Source organism: Globicephala melas, chromosome 7 (genome assembly GCF_963455315.2).
Source record: "Globicephala melas chromosome 7, mGloMel1.2, whole genome shotgun sequence".
Lineage (NCBI taxonomy): Eukaryota > Metazoa > Chordata > Mammalia > Artiodactyla > Delphinidae > Globicephala > Globicephala melas.
The window spans coordinates 91,343,989-91,360,050 of record NC_083320.1 but is presented as its reverse complement, the minus strand read 5'-3'; the positions used below and the strand labels follow the sequence as shown (position 1 = coordinate 91,360,050).

Here is a 16,062-nt window from a genome sequence, read left to right as displayed (position 1 = left end):
CCAAAAGTGTATGAAAGTTACATTTTAACATTATTACACGAAGCAAGGTTACTACATTTTCCTCAATGATTGCTTTTTATTGACCTGAAATATAAATGCCTAGTAACATCATAATATACCACATACCCAGAACTTTTGCTGGGTCAGCAAAGATCCTCTACGGCATTTTTCTCTCTGGCTTCTTGTATAAGAAAAAGCACGTTGATTTTCTCTATTCTTATTTTACTGGTTTATCCTTCAGTTCATATTCCAAAGCAGATTTTAATTAGGTAACAAATAATTTTGATTATGCATTAAGAAATCTGCAGAGTATTCTCATGGAGATGTTTAGCGTTCCTGTCAGGATGACATTGTCATGCAGTATTATTATCTTGCAGAAGTTAAATGTCCATGTATTTTAATAAGTCCCAGAGGAACAAAAATGCGTGGTACATTTGTTCAGTCTCCTTTTTACAGAAAATAAGGTAACCATGCTAATTAATTAAATAGTAACCTAATAGCTTTAAATATGAATACTTTGTCTACTTAGTCTAAAACCCTCTTTCCTGAACCTTCAGCAATTTTTTAAGTGCTGCTTGGAATTACAATTAAGAAAATGGAAGGAAGATTTCTCCTGATAATTGTTGAGAAAGTAGAGAAAATAAATTCAAAGAATTCAGGAACCTATTGCAGGGGAGGGGAGAGAAAACACAGGAAGAGGAGGGGAAGGATGGGGGACAAACTCCACACTCCATGTCTTACCAGCCATACAACTGCTACTGTACCTCACATGTTCTTTTGTACTTTCCCTTTTACCTTCTCAGGTATCAGGAACCTTTTTTTTTTAATAGACATGTCTGCCGATTTGTCCCATAGGAACATTATGGGGAAATGTCAAATGTAATGTTTCAGTTTGCTGTCACGTATTGAGCTTTAGCCAGAACCACAGGGGCCAGAGAGGTGGGTTGCGAACATTCTCTGTAGCAGTGCCGGTGGGGATAGAGAGGGGGCGTTGTGGCATTTATTGGAGATACCTGGGCACGGAGGCCCTGGGGACCACGAGAGCGGGTGTATCTAGAAATTTGAGAAGTGTCTCAGATTTCTAGATGAGGTTATTCCCTCACTGACACTTCCACTCGGGAGGCAACTGGAGTTGGACTCAATCCAGGCAAAGCTCTCAAAAACCAAGTCTGTAGTAATTATTCCTGTGTGGGCACCTTACCCAAAGGAGGCCAGTCAGCATTCTTCCCCAAGAATTTGGAATGGCATTGAAGCTGTTCAAAGATACTATCTTCAGGAACTCTTAGCTGCCACATTTTCCCACCTTGTAGGTAAAGTTAGTCACTTAGAAGCAAGAAGAACAAAGAAGGTGACACTAAAAAGCAGAGGCAAAAGAGAAAGTGAATCTTGATGATATCTGAGTTGAGTTTTTCCTGAGCTTGAACTGTACTCCCGCTCTTCAAAGCCTACTTGTGAATGCTTTGTGAGGTAAATTAACACAGTATCTTTTCAGCGAGTTGCCTTTTCTTAAACATTTATGTAAGCTGAGTTTGGGGAATTCCTGATTAAAATACACGTGGGCCTCCACACACAAAGGAAGCGCACTTCTCCCACAGCTGTCCTGCTTCTCCTCGTTCTGTAATATCCTGACCTGCCAAATGCAGGTTGAAAGCTCATTCACTGGAGGTGGTAGAGATGTTGAAGTGGCCGATTGCCGTCAAATGTACCGAATCCTAATAAGAGGAGCTCGCACAGGGCTCAGTGGATATGCCAATCCTGCCTCCACCTTATGTGGAAAGGGATTTGCAAATGGAAATCTTTATCCTCAGGCTTCACCTTTTTTTCAGGGTTTCCTAACTCTTTCCAAGTTCCCCAGCTGATACCAGGCATCCACACGTACGCTGCAAAACCCGTTTCGGAGCTCAGACTCTGGAGTCCAGCAGGGCCTCATTTTGGTCAAAACTTGTTCCAGTTCCTCGCTCTGCAGTTTGTGTCAAGTTCTCAAACTCTCCAAACCTCTGTTTTCTTATGTGTATCATGGGGGGTAGCAAGAGTAGCTGTTTTGCTAGGGGGTTTTGGTAGGGATAGACAAACTAATATGTAGTGCTTAGCATAGTATCTGACGTAAGTTCAGAGCTCAATAAATTGAGGCTGTTGTTACAGGTTTGATTACAGCTCTGATTATGATTATTAGCACCATCTGCTGATCCACATCTGGTGATGCCGATTCAGAGTATAAAGCCCCTTAATGATCTGGACAGGAGAGAGTCAGTGACAGAATCCTTGCTGTTGACCATCTGGCTCAAGAAACCTGGCTCTGTTTTCAAGCCCTGGCGTGTGAAGTCTCGTGAGATTGAATGAATGCTTGCTTTATGAATGAAGCTATCATGCTGATGGTGATTTCTCTTCATGTAGTAGCTGTTGTTGTCAAGGTATGAGTTTAAGGTTGATCGTGGATACATACTAGGAGCATATTATTGTTCGTCTTGGTTTTTAAAGTGATCCCTGATGTAGACTTGTTTCCTGTCATTTCTGCACACCCCATCTCCTGGAATGTCAAACAAAGCTGTAATCAATTGCATCTCCTTGTTACCTGAGGTTCCAGAGAGCAGTAACTTCAAATTGCAGACATGCTGCAGTATCTTCAGACTCCAAGTTCACGAATTCTGACACTCTATAGCGAAACATACACCTTAGACAATTCTGCCATGGATCCATCATCTGGAATAATAAGTGATAGAGAGAATCCTTCCCCAAACAGAAATTTAACTTACACTAGGTATTTTCCACTTTAGGGAGTGAACATTTACCAGAACATTTGGTTTGAATGAATATACTGTGAGTTGGTGTTGAACTTCTACTTCTCCAAAAAAAAGCACACTTAGGTTCAAAATTAGGGTGCCTGTTTTAAACAATTTCACAATGACCGTAGAGATGATTAGAGCAGCTATGAGGTATTGATAGATCCAGTGCGGGGCTTGCCCTTGTTAGATAAACAAATCATAATTCTTGTTAAGACGGCTCTAGAAAAGGAAGTGGTCGTTCCTATGTGTGTGTCTACTTAGTTTCATCAGGCCCTACGTTGCTGCAACTCAGGAGGAGGAGAGGAAAAGTCTCCTCCAAGTCTCCCCTTTTCCTTTCTGCCAGGGTGGCTTTGAATCCGAACTTCCTTCTGTAAAGAATTTTTCTCAGCAGCCACTCTGTACCATCCTGCACATCCGGCAGTCCATCCACAACCTGCCCTTGACGCTCAGCCGCCGCTGCCGCAGTGCCTTGACCTGGCTGGTGCTCAGCAGGCCCGTCAACCCCTGGGTCGCCTGCTGCACGCCCAGAAGCACCATCATGGCTGCTTTCGCTGCCCACCCCGTCCCTCTTCACTCCTGCTGCTGACACGGCCACATAAGCTCCCAGGCCTAACAATGCAGTTTCTGGGTTCTGTTGGGGCGGGAGGGGGGTGGGAAATAAGAAGGAGCTGAAACTCAGTTTGCCAGTACAGAGCCCAGTTGTCTGACCGTCACCTAATAATGATTTGTAACATGGAGTATCCTTATCTGCAGCAACACAGCCCGTGCAGAGGGTCATCCTCTCTCTCCTTCTCTCTCTCCATCCATACCAGTAGTAGTCATGAAAGCTCTAGCTCTTCCACCAATTTCTGGACTTAGTGGGAGCTGAGTAACATACGTTGGAAGTACAGAGGAGTTAATACTCCATGGGGTGAAGGTTGATCAGTGAGGACTGAATCCAAGGAGGAGCTGCATGTAATGCCTCTCCCTTTTTCCTCCCTCCCCACCTCATGGGTGGTCCTACAGCCTGTCTAGAAGATGTGATTGACCAAGAAACCAGCTGTGTTTGCTCGGAAGTTTAGGCCAGTTGACAACACACTACCTTATATTTCTTTTTCCTCCATACCTGCGATGGCTCTTTCCCCCTCACTCTTGCTATCCCGGGATTTCACCTCCTTAGTATAGAAGCTTTGTCTTAGGCTCTGTTTTCTAAGGCATTTATGCAAAAACAGAGCTACCCCTCTACAGTTATCCAAATAGCCAGTGGACTTTTTTTGAAGTATGAGCACCTGACTAAAACCGAGGAGATATAATACTCATCTCATGAGTATCTGCTAAAAATGTTACGGTAGGAAATCTTTCATCAGGCAGACGGTTGCACTAGATAACCACTAAGTGCCTTCCAATTCTAAACTTCTGTTTCTGTGAGACACTGCACAATTTTTTTCTAGTCGCCAAGAATAATATAAGCGGGACTTGTATGAAATATCTTCAAAGAATAGTGTTCAGCACAAGAAGGCATTCTGGGAAAACAACTTCTCGTGGCAATAGAGAAAATCAGCGTTTTACTGGAAACCCACACCTAATCCATGTGAGAAACTGCTGAATTCCCTACAAAAGAAAAACAAGCAAAGCAAACGAGAAACGTATGCTCTGTGGCTGTACACGCTCTCTTGGGGGAGTGATTATGGATTAGGCCATCTTATCACATACACCTAGACAAATTAGGTATTGTTTATCTCTTTCAGTCAATCCTGGCTGAGTTCCAAAATGAATCATCATATTCTGAGTGCATAAGTTCCAAGGCATAGATTTGCATTTGTACTTTTAGTTGCTCTATCAGCTCTAGGAGAATTGCTCAGGGATGCCTTATTGTCAACAACTGAAAGATAACTCTCAAGAGGAGGAAGCTGCCGAAATATGCAACTAGGGTTTTTTTGAGCAAGAGATGGCAGGAGCCCAAACTTTGAGATGATCGTGATTTGGGTAATGCTGACAGCATCCTTTCCTCTGACAGGGTGGAGACTGTGGGGAAGGAGTCCAGACCCGCAGCGTCTCCTGTGTGGTCCACAGTGGTTCAGTGGCTCACTGGACTGTGCCTGTAGACAATGCACTGTGTGGAGAGATGCCCTTTCAAGATGGCATCCTGAAGCAGCCATGTTCTGTGCCTTGCCCAGGTAGGCAATTTTAAATGATCGGGAATGCCTTCCACGGTGACCTTTTTATTTCTTTCTTTTCTATTAATTTCCTGAGTTCTCTTTCGTCCAAGTTGAAGTTTTTAACTAACTTTCATTCATTTGTCATTGTGGTTATCACTTTGGAATATACCTCACAGCTTCAACAGAGGCAAAGTAGGCCAGAGGGGGGGAAAAAAGCACTGGACTTGGAAATTTAAGAGCTAAGTTAAAATCTTGTCAGTATCACTTCACTGGTGTTTTACCTGGGACATACAGTCTGGTCCCTTTGAGCAATGGTTGCTCCACCTAGAAAATGTGTTAATAATACCTGACCTGACAGCACCTAGCACATTGGCCAGCGCTCAAAAAATATTGACGGAATCCATGAGTGGATGAACCCCTGGGTGATGACGTGGGTGGGGACAAGTAAGGCTATAAGTGCACAGAAACACTCTGTTAAACAGGCAAGTTCTATGTAATCGTGAAGGTCATTATTAGTTACAGAAGATTTACGAGTTTATCTTAATCCTAATAACACAGCTTAGCTTATATGACATGAGTTTAAGGTGGCTTAATATACCCTTATATATCCTTATAACATGGCATGTAACATATATGTGTGTAAAAACACATACCTACATATGGACATATATGTATACACATAAATGTGTGTATGTTTAGATTATTAAATTAAACATTCTTTAAGTTCAAAGATATTCCACTTCAGTAACTGACTTATTCCCTTTATATGATTTCTGTGAACATCTATTTTATGATGTTACGCTGCTCTTTAAAAACTGAGTTGATGTAATCTTTACACTTCCTTTTAAAAATTTTATTATCACTAGTAGTCACAGTGTTCTCTAGATAAAACTGCCATGATTGGAAGCAAAATGATGGTAGTCTAGTGTTTGATGCTCTTTTGCTCAACTAGATTAAACCATAGATTACTTCCTCATTCTTAGTATTTTCTAATTAGAAAATTTATCAGTGTGGAATGCATAGTTTCTGGAACCCACCCCATCACTGCACCCCCACACAAATCTCACCGTGAACCTGTGCATGTAAATGGTGTTAAGGGCCAGTTTTCACGTTCTTTCCTCTGCTCTGTGCTGCGCAATCCTCCAGGAGACTGCCATTTAACGGAATGGTCAGAGTGGAGCATGTGTGAACTGACCTGCATCGAGGGAAGAAGCTTCGAGACTATGGGTCGCCAGTCGAGGTCAAGGACATTTATAATTCAGTCTTTTGAGAACCAAGACAGTTGCCCCCAGCAGGTTGTAGAAACACGCCCTTGTACAGGTACCAAGAGCACTTTTCAACTCTTAGCCTTGATTGATCAATGCTTATTCTGCTTCAATGTGACGTATAATAGAACCGCTGTTCTCATATTTACTTGCAGGAGGTAAATGTTATCACTACACATGGAAAGCAAGTCTTTGGAACAATAATGAACGAACTGTATGGTGCCAACGTTCAGATGGCATTAACGTCACAGGTATTCCTGCCTGAGGTTCACGTGGGCACTTCAAAAAGATCTCTGAGTGTTGCTGGTGGTGAGAAGAATTAGCGTACAAATTATAAGCAAAGGAGGACTGGGCAGTGGCCTTAGATGAGCTTCACGACAAGTTGCCATTAGACCTTTGCATCTTAGAAAGCAAACACTTCTATTTGAAGTCCCATATATCAGACAACTTAAAGAAATAAGCTGAAACACAATAAAATTTCCTTAAATATCATGATCTGAGACAAAGACTGAAAGAGACAGATGTTAGTTTAAAACAATGGTCTCTAAAATTTTTAAAGATGTACCTTTTCAGTAAAAAGTATTTGAGAACAGATCTCAACATATTCTAAAATCCTTCACTACTGTGCTAATGTATCATGATATGAAACATGTACAGAAAGTGAAATTAAAAGGGTTGATAAGGATATAATAAAAATTAAAATATATTAATGATGTAAAAAAAATTTTGCTTTAAATTATAGACGCTTATGTTCAGGTACTGAAAGCTTCACTTTTTAACAATGTGTTAGTCATGATTGTTATTTAATATCTGACTATAGATTGAGGGACAGTGTCTTCATTTATGACAGTGAATGCAATTTGATTCTACAAATGGTTTTCTCAGTCATTTTAAAGGGCTTTTTTTTTGATGCCTTCTTATCAAAGAAAATTAAATTGTCATTCTTTTTACTTGGTCCTGTGGCTGACTAAGAGCTCATCAGAATAGGAGAATTTTGATTTTTCTATTGGAATAGCAAGATTGTTAGCGTCACCTTTTTCTAGTTTACCTGTTTTTGCATTAGTGGTTGTCCCTTTAATCCACAGTTTTTCCATACAATAATTTATTTGAAGCTGCTCGTCCATTTTGTAAGTTACTGTTAAAACTTAATATACTGTAAATCTACCTAACCAGGAACACAGAAAGCATCACACGCTGCAATATGCTGAGAGTTAATGGACTGGTACGGGTTCCACTATCAAATTCTCTGTATGGAGTGCCCAGTGTACATCACGGGGCCCTCTGATGAATGAGTTCAGGCTACCAGTGTCACCTGCTAAGTATTATTAGAGCTTAATTTCATTCTTAAAATTTAACATGTTAGATAAACTGTACAGATTCTAACATGTTCTTCCCGACTCCCAGGAGATCCTCTCCCCATGGGGTTCACACACTGCATGGTGGCGATCCCTGGTTTGAGTGCAAAACACCCCCTCCAAACTCTGTTGGCAGGAACGCGGCTGTGTTGGCAGCACGAACACCCACATGATCAATTTCACACCTACCTGCTCATTCCGGATCCTGGTGGTGGTTTGTTTTGTTTTGTTTTGTTTTTCCTGTGAGGATTATTTGTTTTATTTTTTTCAAGTAACAGTGAGAGTTTAGCTGTTTCATTCTTAGGGTAAATGTAGATCTATTCCCTACACAGCCTTAAGCCCAAAGCTTTTCGCTAGTTACAAAATCATAAACTATAATTGTTTGACAATGATAGTAATGCAGAGGCTAGAATCTATAAATGCAACCAGTAGTATATAAATATAGTTTAAATATTGCCCTTGAGTAATATGCCAACTCCTTTGCTTAGTACCTTGAATCCAGGAAGGCATGACTAATTTTCAGTGATTTTCAGATTATAGAGACATTATTCCATCCATTTACTCAAAAATATTTAATAAGGACCTGCAAGTACTATGTCAGATCTGTGATTATCCCTCCTGGAGTGTATACATTTGCTGTTAAAAATAGGTGTGGGAGTATGTATGTGACTGTGTGTGTGTGTATTCGGGTTGAAATACATTTAAAATGTTACCAAAATGTTTGATATTGTGGTCGCATGAATTGATTAGTGGCATTCTTTTACCGTTTGGTTATTGGGAATTGGTCTCGTGCCTAGTTGGGGTATGCGGGAGATGGAAAAAAAAACATGTAGAAAGATCTTCGCGCATATATATTTTCTGCTCCTGAACTTCACTTGAGATTTCATCAATTCTTTTACTGATCCTGACACGCACAGGCTTTGCCCTCAAGCGTGGCCATATGATAGAATCACATTGCCAATGCACAGGTATAAAATCTCTACTGTAAACAGCTTCTCTACTGTAGCAGAGTTTCCCATCTCAAACAGCCCTTCCTGGAGTACTGTAATCCGTCATATAAAACTGGGCCACACTGTCAGCAAACAGATTTTTTAAAGATAATACTGTTACAAGGTAGCCAGTGCCAGAGAGGAAAAGAAATGAGTATTCATCATAGAAAAATCTGTAAATGACGGTGGGATTTCCTTTGTAGGAGGCTGTTCCCCTCAGGCACGCCCTGCTGCTATTCGGCAGTGTAACCCGGCCTGCAGAAAACCTTTCTCCTACTGTACACAGGTGAGTCATGTGCTGGAGGCTTGGACAAGTATGGTAATCGCTGTGTTATATGTATGCTGTCTGATGTTTTCCAGTCTCCTGCAGCCCAAGTAGCCATTCCATGGGCCCACGATACCACAGAGAGGCATTTGCAGAAGTAATCACAGCTATTAAGAATTTCTCTCCAGGGCATGTGTTCAAGAAAGCAGCCTTTTTTTTCTCTAAATCCACCTATAGCCGACCCCGTCTTTCAGATATCTAATCTATGTTAGCTCTGTTTATCCTCTATTTATCAACGTGTTCTCAGTTGATTTATTTCCTCCTTCTTAGCCTTTCATATACCTAAACTATTTTGAAAGATATTAAAAAGGGCATGTTCATATTTGCTAAATATTATGTATTAAAATTGATTACACTGTGATTACTGTACTGTGTCTAAATTTTAGTTGATTTTACATAAGTTGAATATGTGGTTATGGGTCATAATTATATGTGTGTGTGTGTATACATTTTTTTAAAGCAGAACTTTTTCTTCCCCTTTCTCTGCCTTAATTCCCATCAACCACTGCTCAGGAATTAATGCAAAATGTGCCATGTATTCTCAACAGTGGCGCTCATTGTGTGCGGTGCGCATAGAAGAAAGGTGTGCCCTGTCTTTCAAAGAAACGAGCTTCTTCTTATAGTGTGTTCTTTCCAAAAATGATTTGGTTAAAAATGATTCAAGCGCTCCATCCTGTTAATATGGCTCTTCTACTTCAAGTTAGGTTAATTCTTTACCACAGAAAAGCGAGTGAGTGATCAAGCTTCCAGTTTGGAAAAAAAGAGATCAGCAGCAACTTCATGGGCTAAGGCTGTTGCTAAGTAGAAGGTGTGGCTTTCCCCCAACTCTCTGGATACCCTCTTTAATAAAACATAAATTACCGTTTCCCTCGAAACTTTGGCATGTGACTGGTTACAACTTTTCACTCAAACTAAATAGAGATGCATCTTGAAAAGATGGCTTTCATAGCTGAGCATATACCAATTTTTCGTAATTAGTTCTCCCCATTGAACACTGAATAATGTCTTCAATTAAAACCACTGGAAATACTATAATAATTGGCATTATTATATGAGTGCTACCTGAACTGTAGGCATTTATTAATTATATGCTTTTCTGACTTTTACTTTAAAAATAAATATGTATGTATGGCTGTGTTGGGTCTTCGTTGCTGCACGCGGGCTTTCTCTAGTTGCGGTGAGTGGGGGCTACTCTTCATTGCAGTGCGTGGGATTCTCATTACGTTGGCGTCTCTGGTTGCGGAGCACGGGTTCTAGGCGCGTGGGCGTCAGTAGTTGCAGTGCGTGGGTTCAGTACTTGTGGCACACCGGCTTAGTTGCTCTGCAGCATGTGGGATCTTCCCGGACCAGGGCTTGAACCCGTGTCCCCTGCATTGGCAGGCGGATTCTTAACCACTGCGCCACCGGGGAAGTCTCTTTTACTTTTTGTGGAAGATTGTGGTACCCTATTTTTAGGTTTAGTATCTGTTGCTTCTCAAAATCATGTGTTCAAGAGTTGATGACCTAAGTAAATCTGGCTGATGCATAAGGACTGATGTGAGTGGCTATTAAGGCTGTTCAGAAAATTCCAGATATAGTTTTATGTGAGGAGCCTTAATAGCAGAGTTATAGAGATTCATAATCGTATGCTTATTTTCTATTCTTTTCTATTGCTTTTATGTTTGCTGAAGGAAGGAAGAGCAGTTATTTTCAGTTTCACTTCCAGAGACAGATAGAAATCCTTGTCCATTATACTTTATCATAATCAGTTTCTTGGAAAGGTTTATTGTACATGAAAATTACCAAGAATCCACAAATATGAAGGTCATATTGTCATGACGCCAACTAGGAATGTGATGATGTGATGTGACACTCGGATTACTACAAGATATCAATATCTCTATCTCTCTCTCTCTCTCTCCTCCCTCTCTTGGACATGTGCCTTTGGTGAAGTCTATTTTTCTCCACAGTCTTGGGCTGTCTCCTCTGAGTGAAGAACTAAGCCTTTGAGTGGAGAGGCAGTTCAGACTAGTTAGTGATCAATGGCACAAAGTGATAGAGGCAGAAATAGACCTCAAAGAAGATATGTACATAATTCCTGTTGCTTTGCTTCTCAGTGTCAAGGGCAGGTTGGAGTGAGTGGGCAGGAATCTGAAACAGCTGGGGGAAGAGTTGAGGCTAATTTTTAATTAGATGCTTTAAACATCTCTGTAAGAGAGAAAAGGTTGTAGTTAATGCCCACTATCGACAAAGAATTGTGATTTCATATTTGGAAGGTATAAGAATTATAAAACACTAGAAAGAACTGATGATTTATTTAAGGGTTGACTTTGGAATTCAAAAAGATGAACTATTTATTGAATTTTCACCTCTTTGGCAAGTGTGGTGCTGGAAAACCCTAAATTGCCATGACATACCATGCGAATGTTAGGTGCCCAGCAGTTAAAGCGTTCTTGTTTCATCTACACAACTCACTGTGTAACCGTCAACATTTTTTTCTGCTATAGGGTGGAGTGTGCGGCTGTGAGAAGGGCTATACAGAGATCATGAGATCCAATGGTTTCCTGGATTACTGCATGAAAGTACCTGGCTCAGAGGACAAAAAAGCTGATGTGAAAAATCTTGCTGGGAAAAACAGACCTGTGAATTCAAAAATACATGATATTTTTAAAGGATGGTCTCTTCAACCCCTTGATCCAGGTACATATCGGTTATGAGTCAGAAATGTAAATTCTCTCATGGGGGATTGGGGTTCAGATTGTGACCACTGCTCATGATGGAGGGAAGAAGGAAAAGAGGAGAGAAGGAAAAAACCAACATGGTCTAGTTCAAGATTTCTCAAATTTGAGTGTTGTGTGGTGTAAAATGTTCTCATGGGGTGGTTGAAGATAAGTCTGTCAATCCCAGTTTAAGAGACACTGACTTAAGGAACCAAAATATTAATCTTTTTTTTTTTTTTTTTTTTGTGGTATGCGGGCCTCTTACTGTTGTGGCCCCTCCCGCTGCGGAGCACAGGCTCCGGATGCGCAGGTTCAGCGGCCATGGCTCACGGGCCCAGCCGCTCCGCGGCATGTGGGATCTTCCCAGACCGGGGCACGAACCCATGTCCCCTGCATCGGCAGGTGGACTCTCAAGCACTGTGCCACCAGGGAAGCCCCAAAATATTAATCTTTAAAAATATTTGAATTGTAAATGATCTCTGCCAAAGACTTTATTTTTATAACTGTGAATTTGTGTATATAATTGAAATTAAAAGCAAAAATTGGAATAGATTCTCAGGAACATGCAGGTAGGTACCTGGGGGACTGTCCAGGGACCCTATCTGGTTTGAGAAACACCAGTGAAATAGTAAAGAGCATCAATTTCAGAGGCCAACAGACCTTAACTGGCATCATAGCTCAGAAGGTACGGATTTTGTGACTGACTGTAGTTTCTTCACCTCTCCGGAAAGGTTTCCTCATCTACGAATCAGTCTAGAGGCACCTGCCCTGCACGACTGTCATGACTATTAGCACATTGTCAGGCCTGCAGGACTCAAAAATTAGTGGGTATTAAGGACAAGAATGAACATTTTTTAGATGCTTTCTGTGTACCCTGTGGTTCCATGCTGGTTGTGGTGCATGACTCGTTATGTTCTTGCACATAATGAGATGCCATTATCCCCATTTTAGTGATTAGGATGCTGAAATTGGCAAACTAATTTGACCAAGGACACACCACCAGTAAGTGACAGGAAGGTTTGAAAGGCAGGCCAATAAGGTCTTTACAAAGCACTAGTCTCTACTTCGCACTCTGTGAAGTGGGCAGAAAATGGAAGCAAAATTCTCTGGGCCTACTGTACGTGCCTCTTCTAGAAAATAAAATGCTGTGAATGACTAAGGGAAGGGAGCATTGAGAGGGAAGAGACGCAGAAAGCTCAGCCAATGTATACCTTGGAAACTTTCCTCCCAGACCCTAGGCATTGGCCATACCAAAATGCCTCGATGACATGCTTAAATGAAGCAAAACCAGAGCCCAGGCACAAAGGACCCTACATCTAGAGGAAGAAACAAGATGTACACTCCTTAACTAACTTTTAAGGATGGCCACAATATACTCAAGCTTTGATTCCTGTGTATGTTGGGGCACATGCCATAGGTATTCAAAAATATCTTACTCATTTTGTGACGTTTAGGGACATTTAGCTAATTTATAGCAATAGACTTAAATTTGAGGGAAGTGTGATATGAAATGTAGCTAGGTTCACCCACTGCTTGTAGACCCTATTTCAGGAAGAGAATTAGGGTGAAGTTCCAGGGAAATGAGTGTTCAGATCCACACCTGAGGTCCTTAACCTTTGGAGGTCCCACTAAAGCATCAACAGCACGTATGTGAGTGTATGTGCATATGTGTGTGTGTATATATATACGGATACACACACAAAGACACATGTACACATATGTATAGTCATATATACACTATTGTATACATATGTATGTATGTGTGCAAGTATATATGTAAAATATATATTTAGTCTGGGGAGAGTTAATAACTTTCATGAGGTTCTCATGATGAGATTGTAAACTTGGGCAGCCTCTCAGGAGGGCAATCGGGCAAAAATCTGTCATACATTTTGGCCTAAAATTTTCCTCCTAGGAATTCATCATACAAATATACACACGTATACTAAGAGAAGTATGTAAATGATACAACTGTGCAATATGTCTCATAGAGGTATTAAAAAGAATGAGACACACCTGTCTTTATGAACTAGCATGGAAATATTTCCAATATATATTGTGACGTAGAAAAGAAGTACCAAAGTGAGTGATACGCACCATTTATGTCTCTTTTAAACAGTGCAGGTATTTTGTGTTCGTACTCATTTGCTTGCATGTGCAGAGAAAACTGTAAGATGGTTCACAAGCAAACTGGTTACAGTGGTAGTGGCTGTGTAGGGCTCTCAGAGAGGGTGGCAGGAAGACTGACTTTTTACTACATTATCTTTTTTTAATAGTTTGAACGTTGATCCTATCCATTATGCTGTTATAAAAAGCTATATTGATTCTTCTTAAGTAACATGGCTTAAAGGTCATGGACCACATACCTCTGTACTAGGGATTGAAAAACACTGTACCTTCCAATACTTCAGCTCTATGAGGTTAAGGGGTAATAAGATGACAGATGCATTCTCACTCAGGAAAGACTTTTTTTTCTTATTGCAAATGTAAAAAATTCAGAATAGGGGATTTCATCATTAGTGTTTCAAAGAGATAAGAATCAAAGCTTTGTTAAAAGTTGTATGACCATAGAAATATACCGTTACTACATTGAAACCTCATTCTAAAACCTGATTGAGGCTTGAAAGTGTCTTGTAAGCAAAAATTGTAATACGTAGTCATAATACAATGGAAAGTAATTGTGATTTTCCTCCAAACAAGTGTTGTTTACAATAGATTTTGATTGTTTTTCATCTCACGAAAGTCTTTTTTTTTTTTGCATTTTAACATCTTTATTGGAGTATAATTGCTTTACAATGGTATGTTAGTTTCAGCTTCACAACAAAATGAATCAGTTATATATATACATATGTTCCCATATCTCTTCCCTCTTGCGTCTCCCTCCCTCCCACCCTCCCTATCCCACCCCTCCAGGCGGTCACAAAGCACCGAGCTGATCTCCCTGTGCTATGCAGCTGCTTCCCACTAGCTATCTACCTTACCTTTGGTAGTGTATATATGTCCATGCTTCTCTCTCGCTTTGTCACAGTTTACCCTTCCCCCTCCCCATAGCCACAAGTCCATTCTCTAGTAAGTCTGTGTCTTTATTCCTGTTTCACCCCTACGTTTTTCATGACATTTTTTTCTTAAATTCCATATATATGTGTTAGCATAGGGTATTTGTCTCTCTCTGACTTACTTCACTCTGTATGACAGACTCTAGGTCTATCCACCTCATTACAAATAGCTCAATTTCGTTTCTTTTTATGGCTGAGTAATATTCCATTGTATATATGTGCCACAACTTCTTTATCCATTCATCTGATGATGGACATTTAGGTTGTTTCCATCTCTGGGCTATTGTAAATAGAGCTGCAATGAACATTTTGGTACATGACTCTTTTTGAATTATGGTTTTCTCAGGGTATATGCCCAGTAGTGGGATTGCTGGGTCATATGGTAGTTCTATTTGTAGGTTTTTAAGGAACCTCCATACTGTTCTCCACAGTGGCTGTATCAATTTACATTCCCACCAACAGTGTAAGACGGTTCCCTTTTCTCACACCCTCTCCAGCATTTATTGTTTATAGATTTTTTGATGATGGCCATTCTGACTGGTGTGAGATGACATCTCATTGTAGTTTTGATTTGCATTTCTCTAATGATTAGCGATGTTGAGCATTCTTTCACGTGTTTGTTGGCAATCTGTATATCTTCTTTTGAGAAATGTCTATTTATGTCTTCTGCCCATTTTTGGATTGGGTTGTTTGGTTTTTGATATTGAGCTGCATCAGCTGCTTGTATATTTGTGAGATTAATCCTTTGTCAGTTGCTTTGTTTGCAAATATTTTCTCCCATTCTGAGGGTTGTCTTTTGGTCGTGTTTATGGTTTCCTTTGCTGCGCAAAAGCTTTGAAGTTTCATTAGGTCCCATTTGTTTATTTTTGTTTTTATTTCCATTTCTCTGGGAGGTGGGTCAAAAAGGACCTTGCTGTGATTTATGTCATAGAGTGTTCTGCCTATGTTTTCTTCTAAGAGTTTGATAGTTTCTGGCCTTACATTTAGGTCTTTAATTCATTTTGAGCTTATTTTTGTATATGGTGTTAGGGAGTGATCTAATCTCATACTTTTACATGTAGCTGTCCAGTTTTCCCAGCACCACTTATTGAAGAGGCTGTCCTTTCTCCATTGTACATTCCTGCCTCCTTTATCAAAGATAAGGTGACCATATGTGTGTGGGTTTATCTCTGGGCTTTCTATCCTGTTCCATTGATCTATATTTGTTTTTGTGCCAGTACCATACTGTCTTGATTACTGCAGCTTTGTAGTATAGTCTGAAGTCAGGAAGCCTGATTCCTCCAGCTCCATTTTTCGTTCTCAAGATTGCTTTGGCTATTCGGGGTGTTTTGTGTTTCCATATAAATTGTGAAATTTTTTGTTCTAGTTCTGTGAAAAATGCCAGTGGTAGTTTGATAGGGATTGCATTGAATCTGTAGATTGCTTTCGGTAGTAGAGTCATTTTCACAGTGT

At 40.4% G+C, this 16,062-nt stretch overlaps 1 protein-coding gene across 2 annotated transcripts in view; it reads left to right on the top strand.

Moving 5' to 3' along the window:
• THSD7B (thrombospondin type 1 domain containing 7B) overlaps nucleotides 1–16,062 on the top strand; it is a 1,218,744-nt gene that overhangs the window by 1,187,440 nt on the left and 15,242 nt on the right. For both annotated transcript variants that reach the window (XM_030883051.2, XM_060302483.1), the window contains 5 exons: nucleotides 4,780–4,939; nucleotides 6,068–6,241; nucleotides 6,342–6,437; nucleotides 8,734–8,816; nucleotides 11,342–11,534. In XM_030883051.2, coding sequence (XP_030738911.2) covers nucleotides 4,780–4,939; nucleotides 6,068–6,241; nucleotides 6,342–6,437; nucleotides 8,734–8,816; nucleotides 11,342–11,534 — 706 coding nt within the window. The remainder of the gene's footprint in view (nucleotides 1–4,779; nucleotides 4,940–6,067; nucleotides 6,242–6,341; nucleotides 6,438–8,733; nucleotides 8,817–11,341; nucleotides 11,535–16,062) is intronic.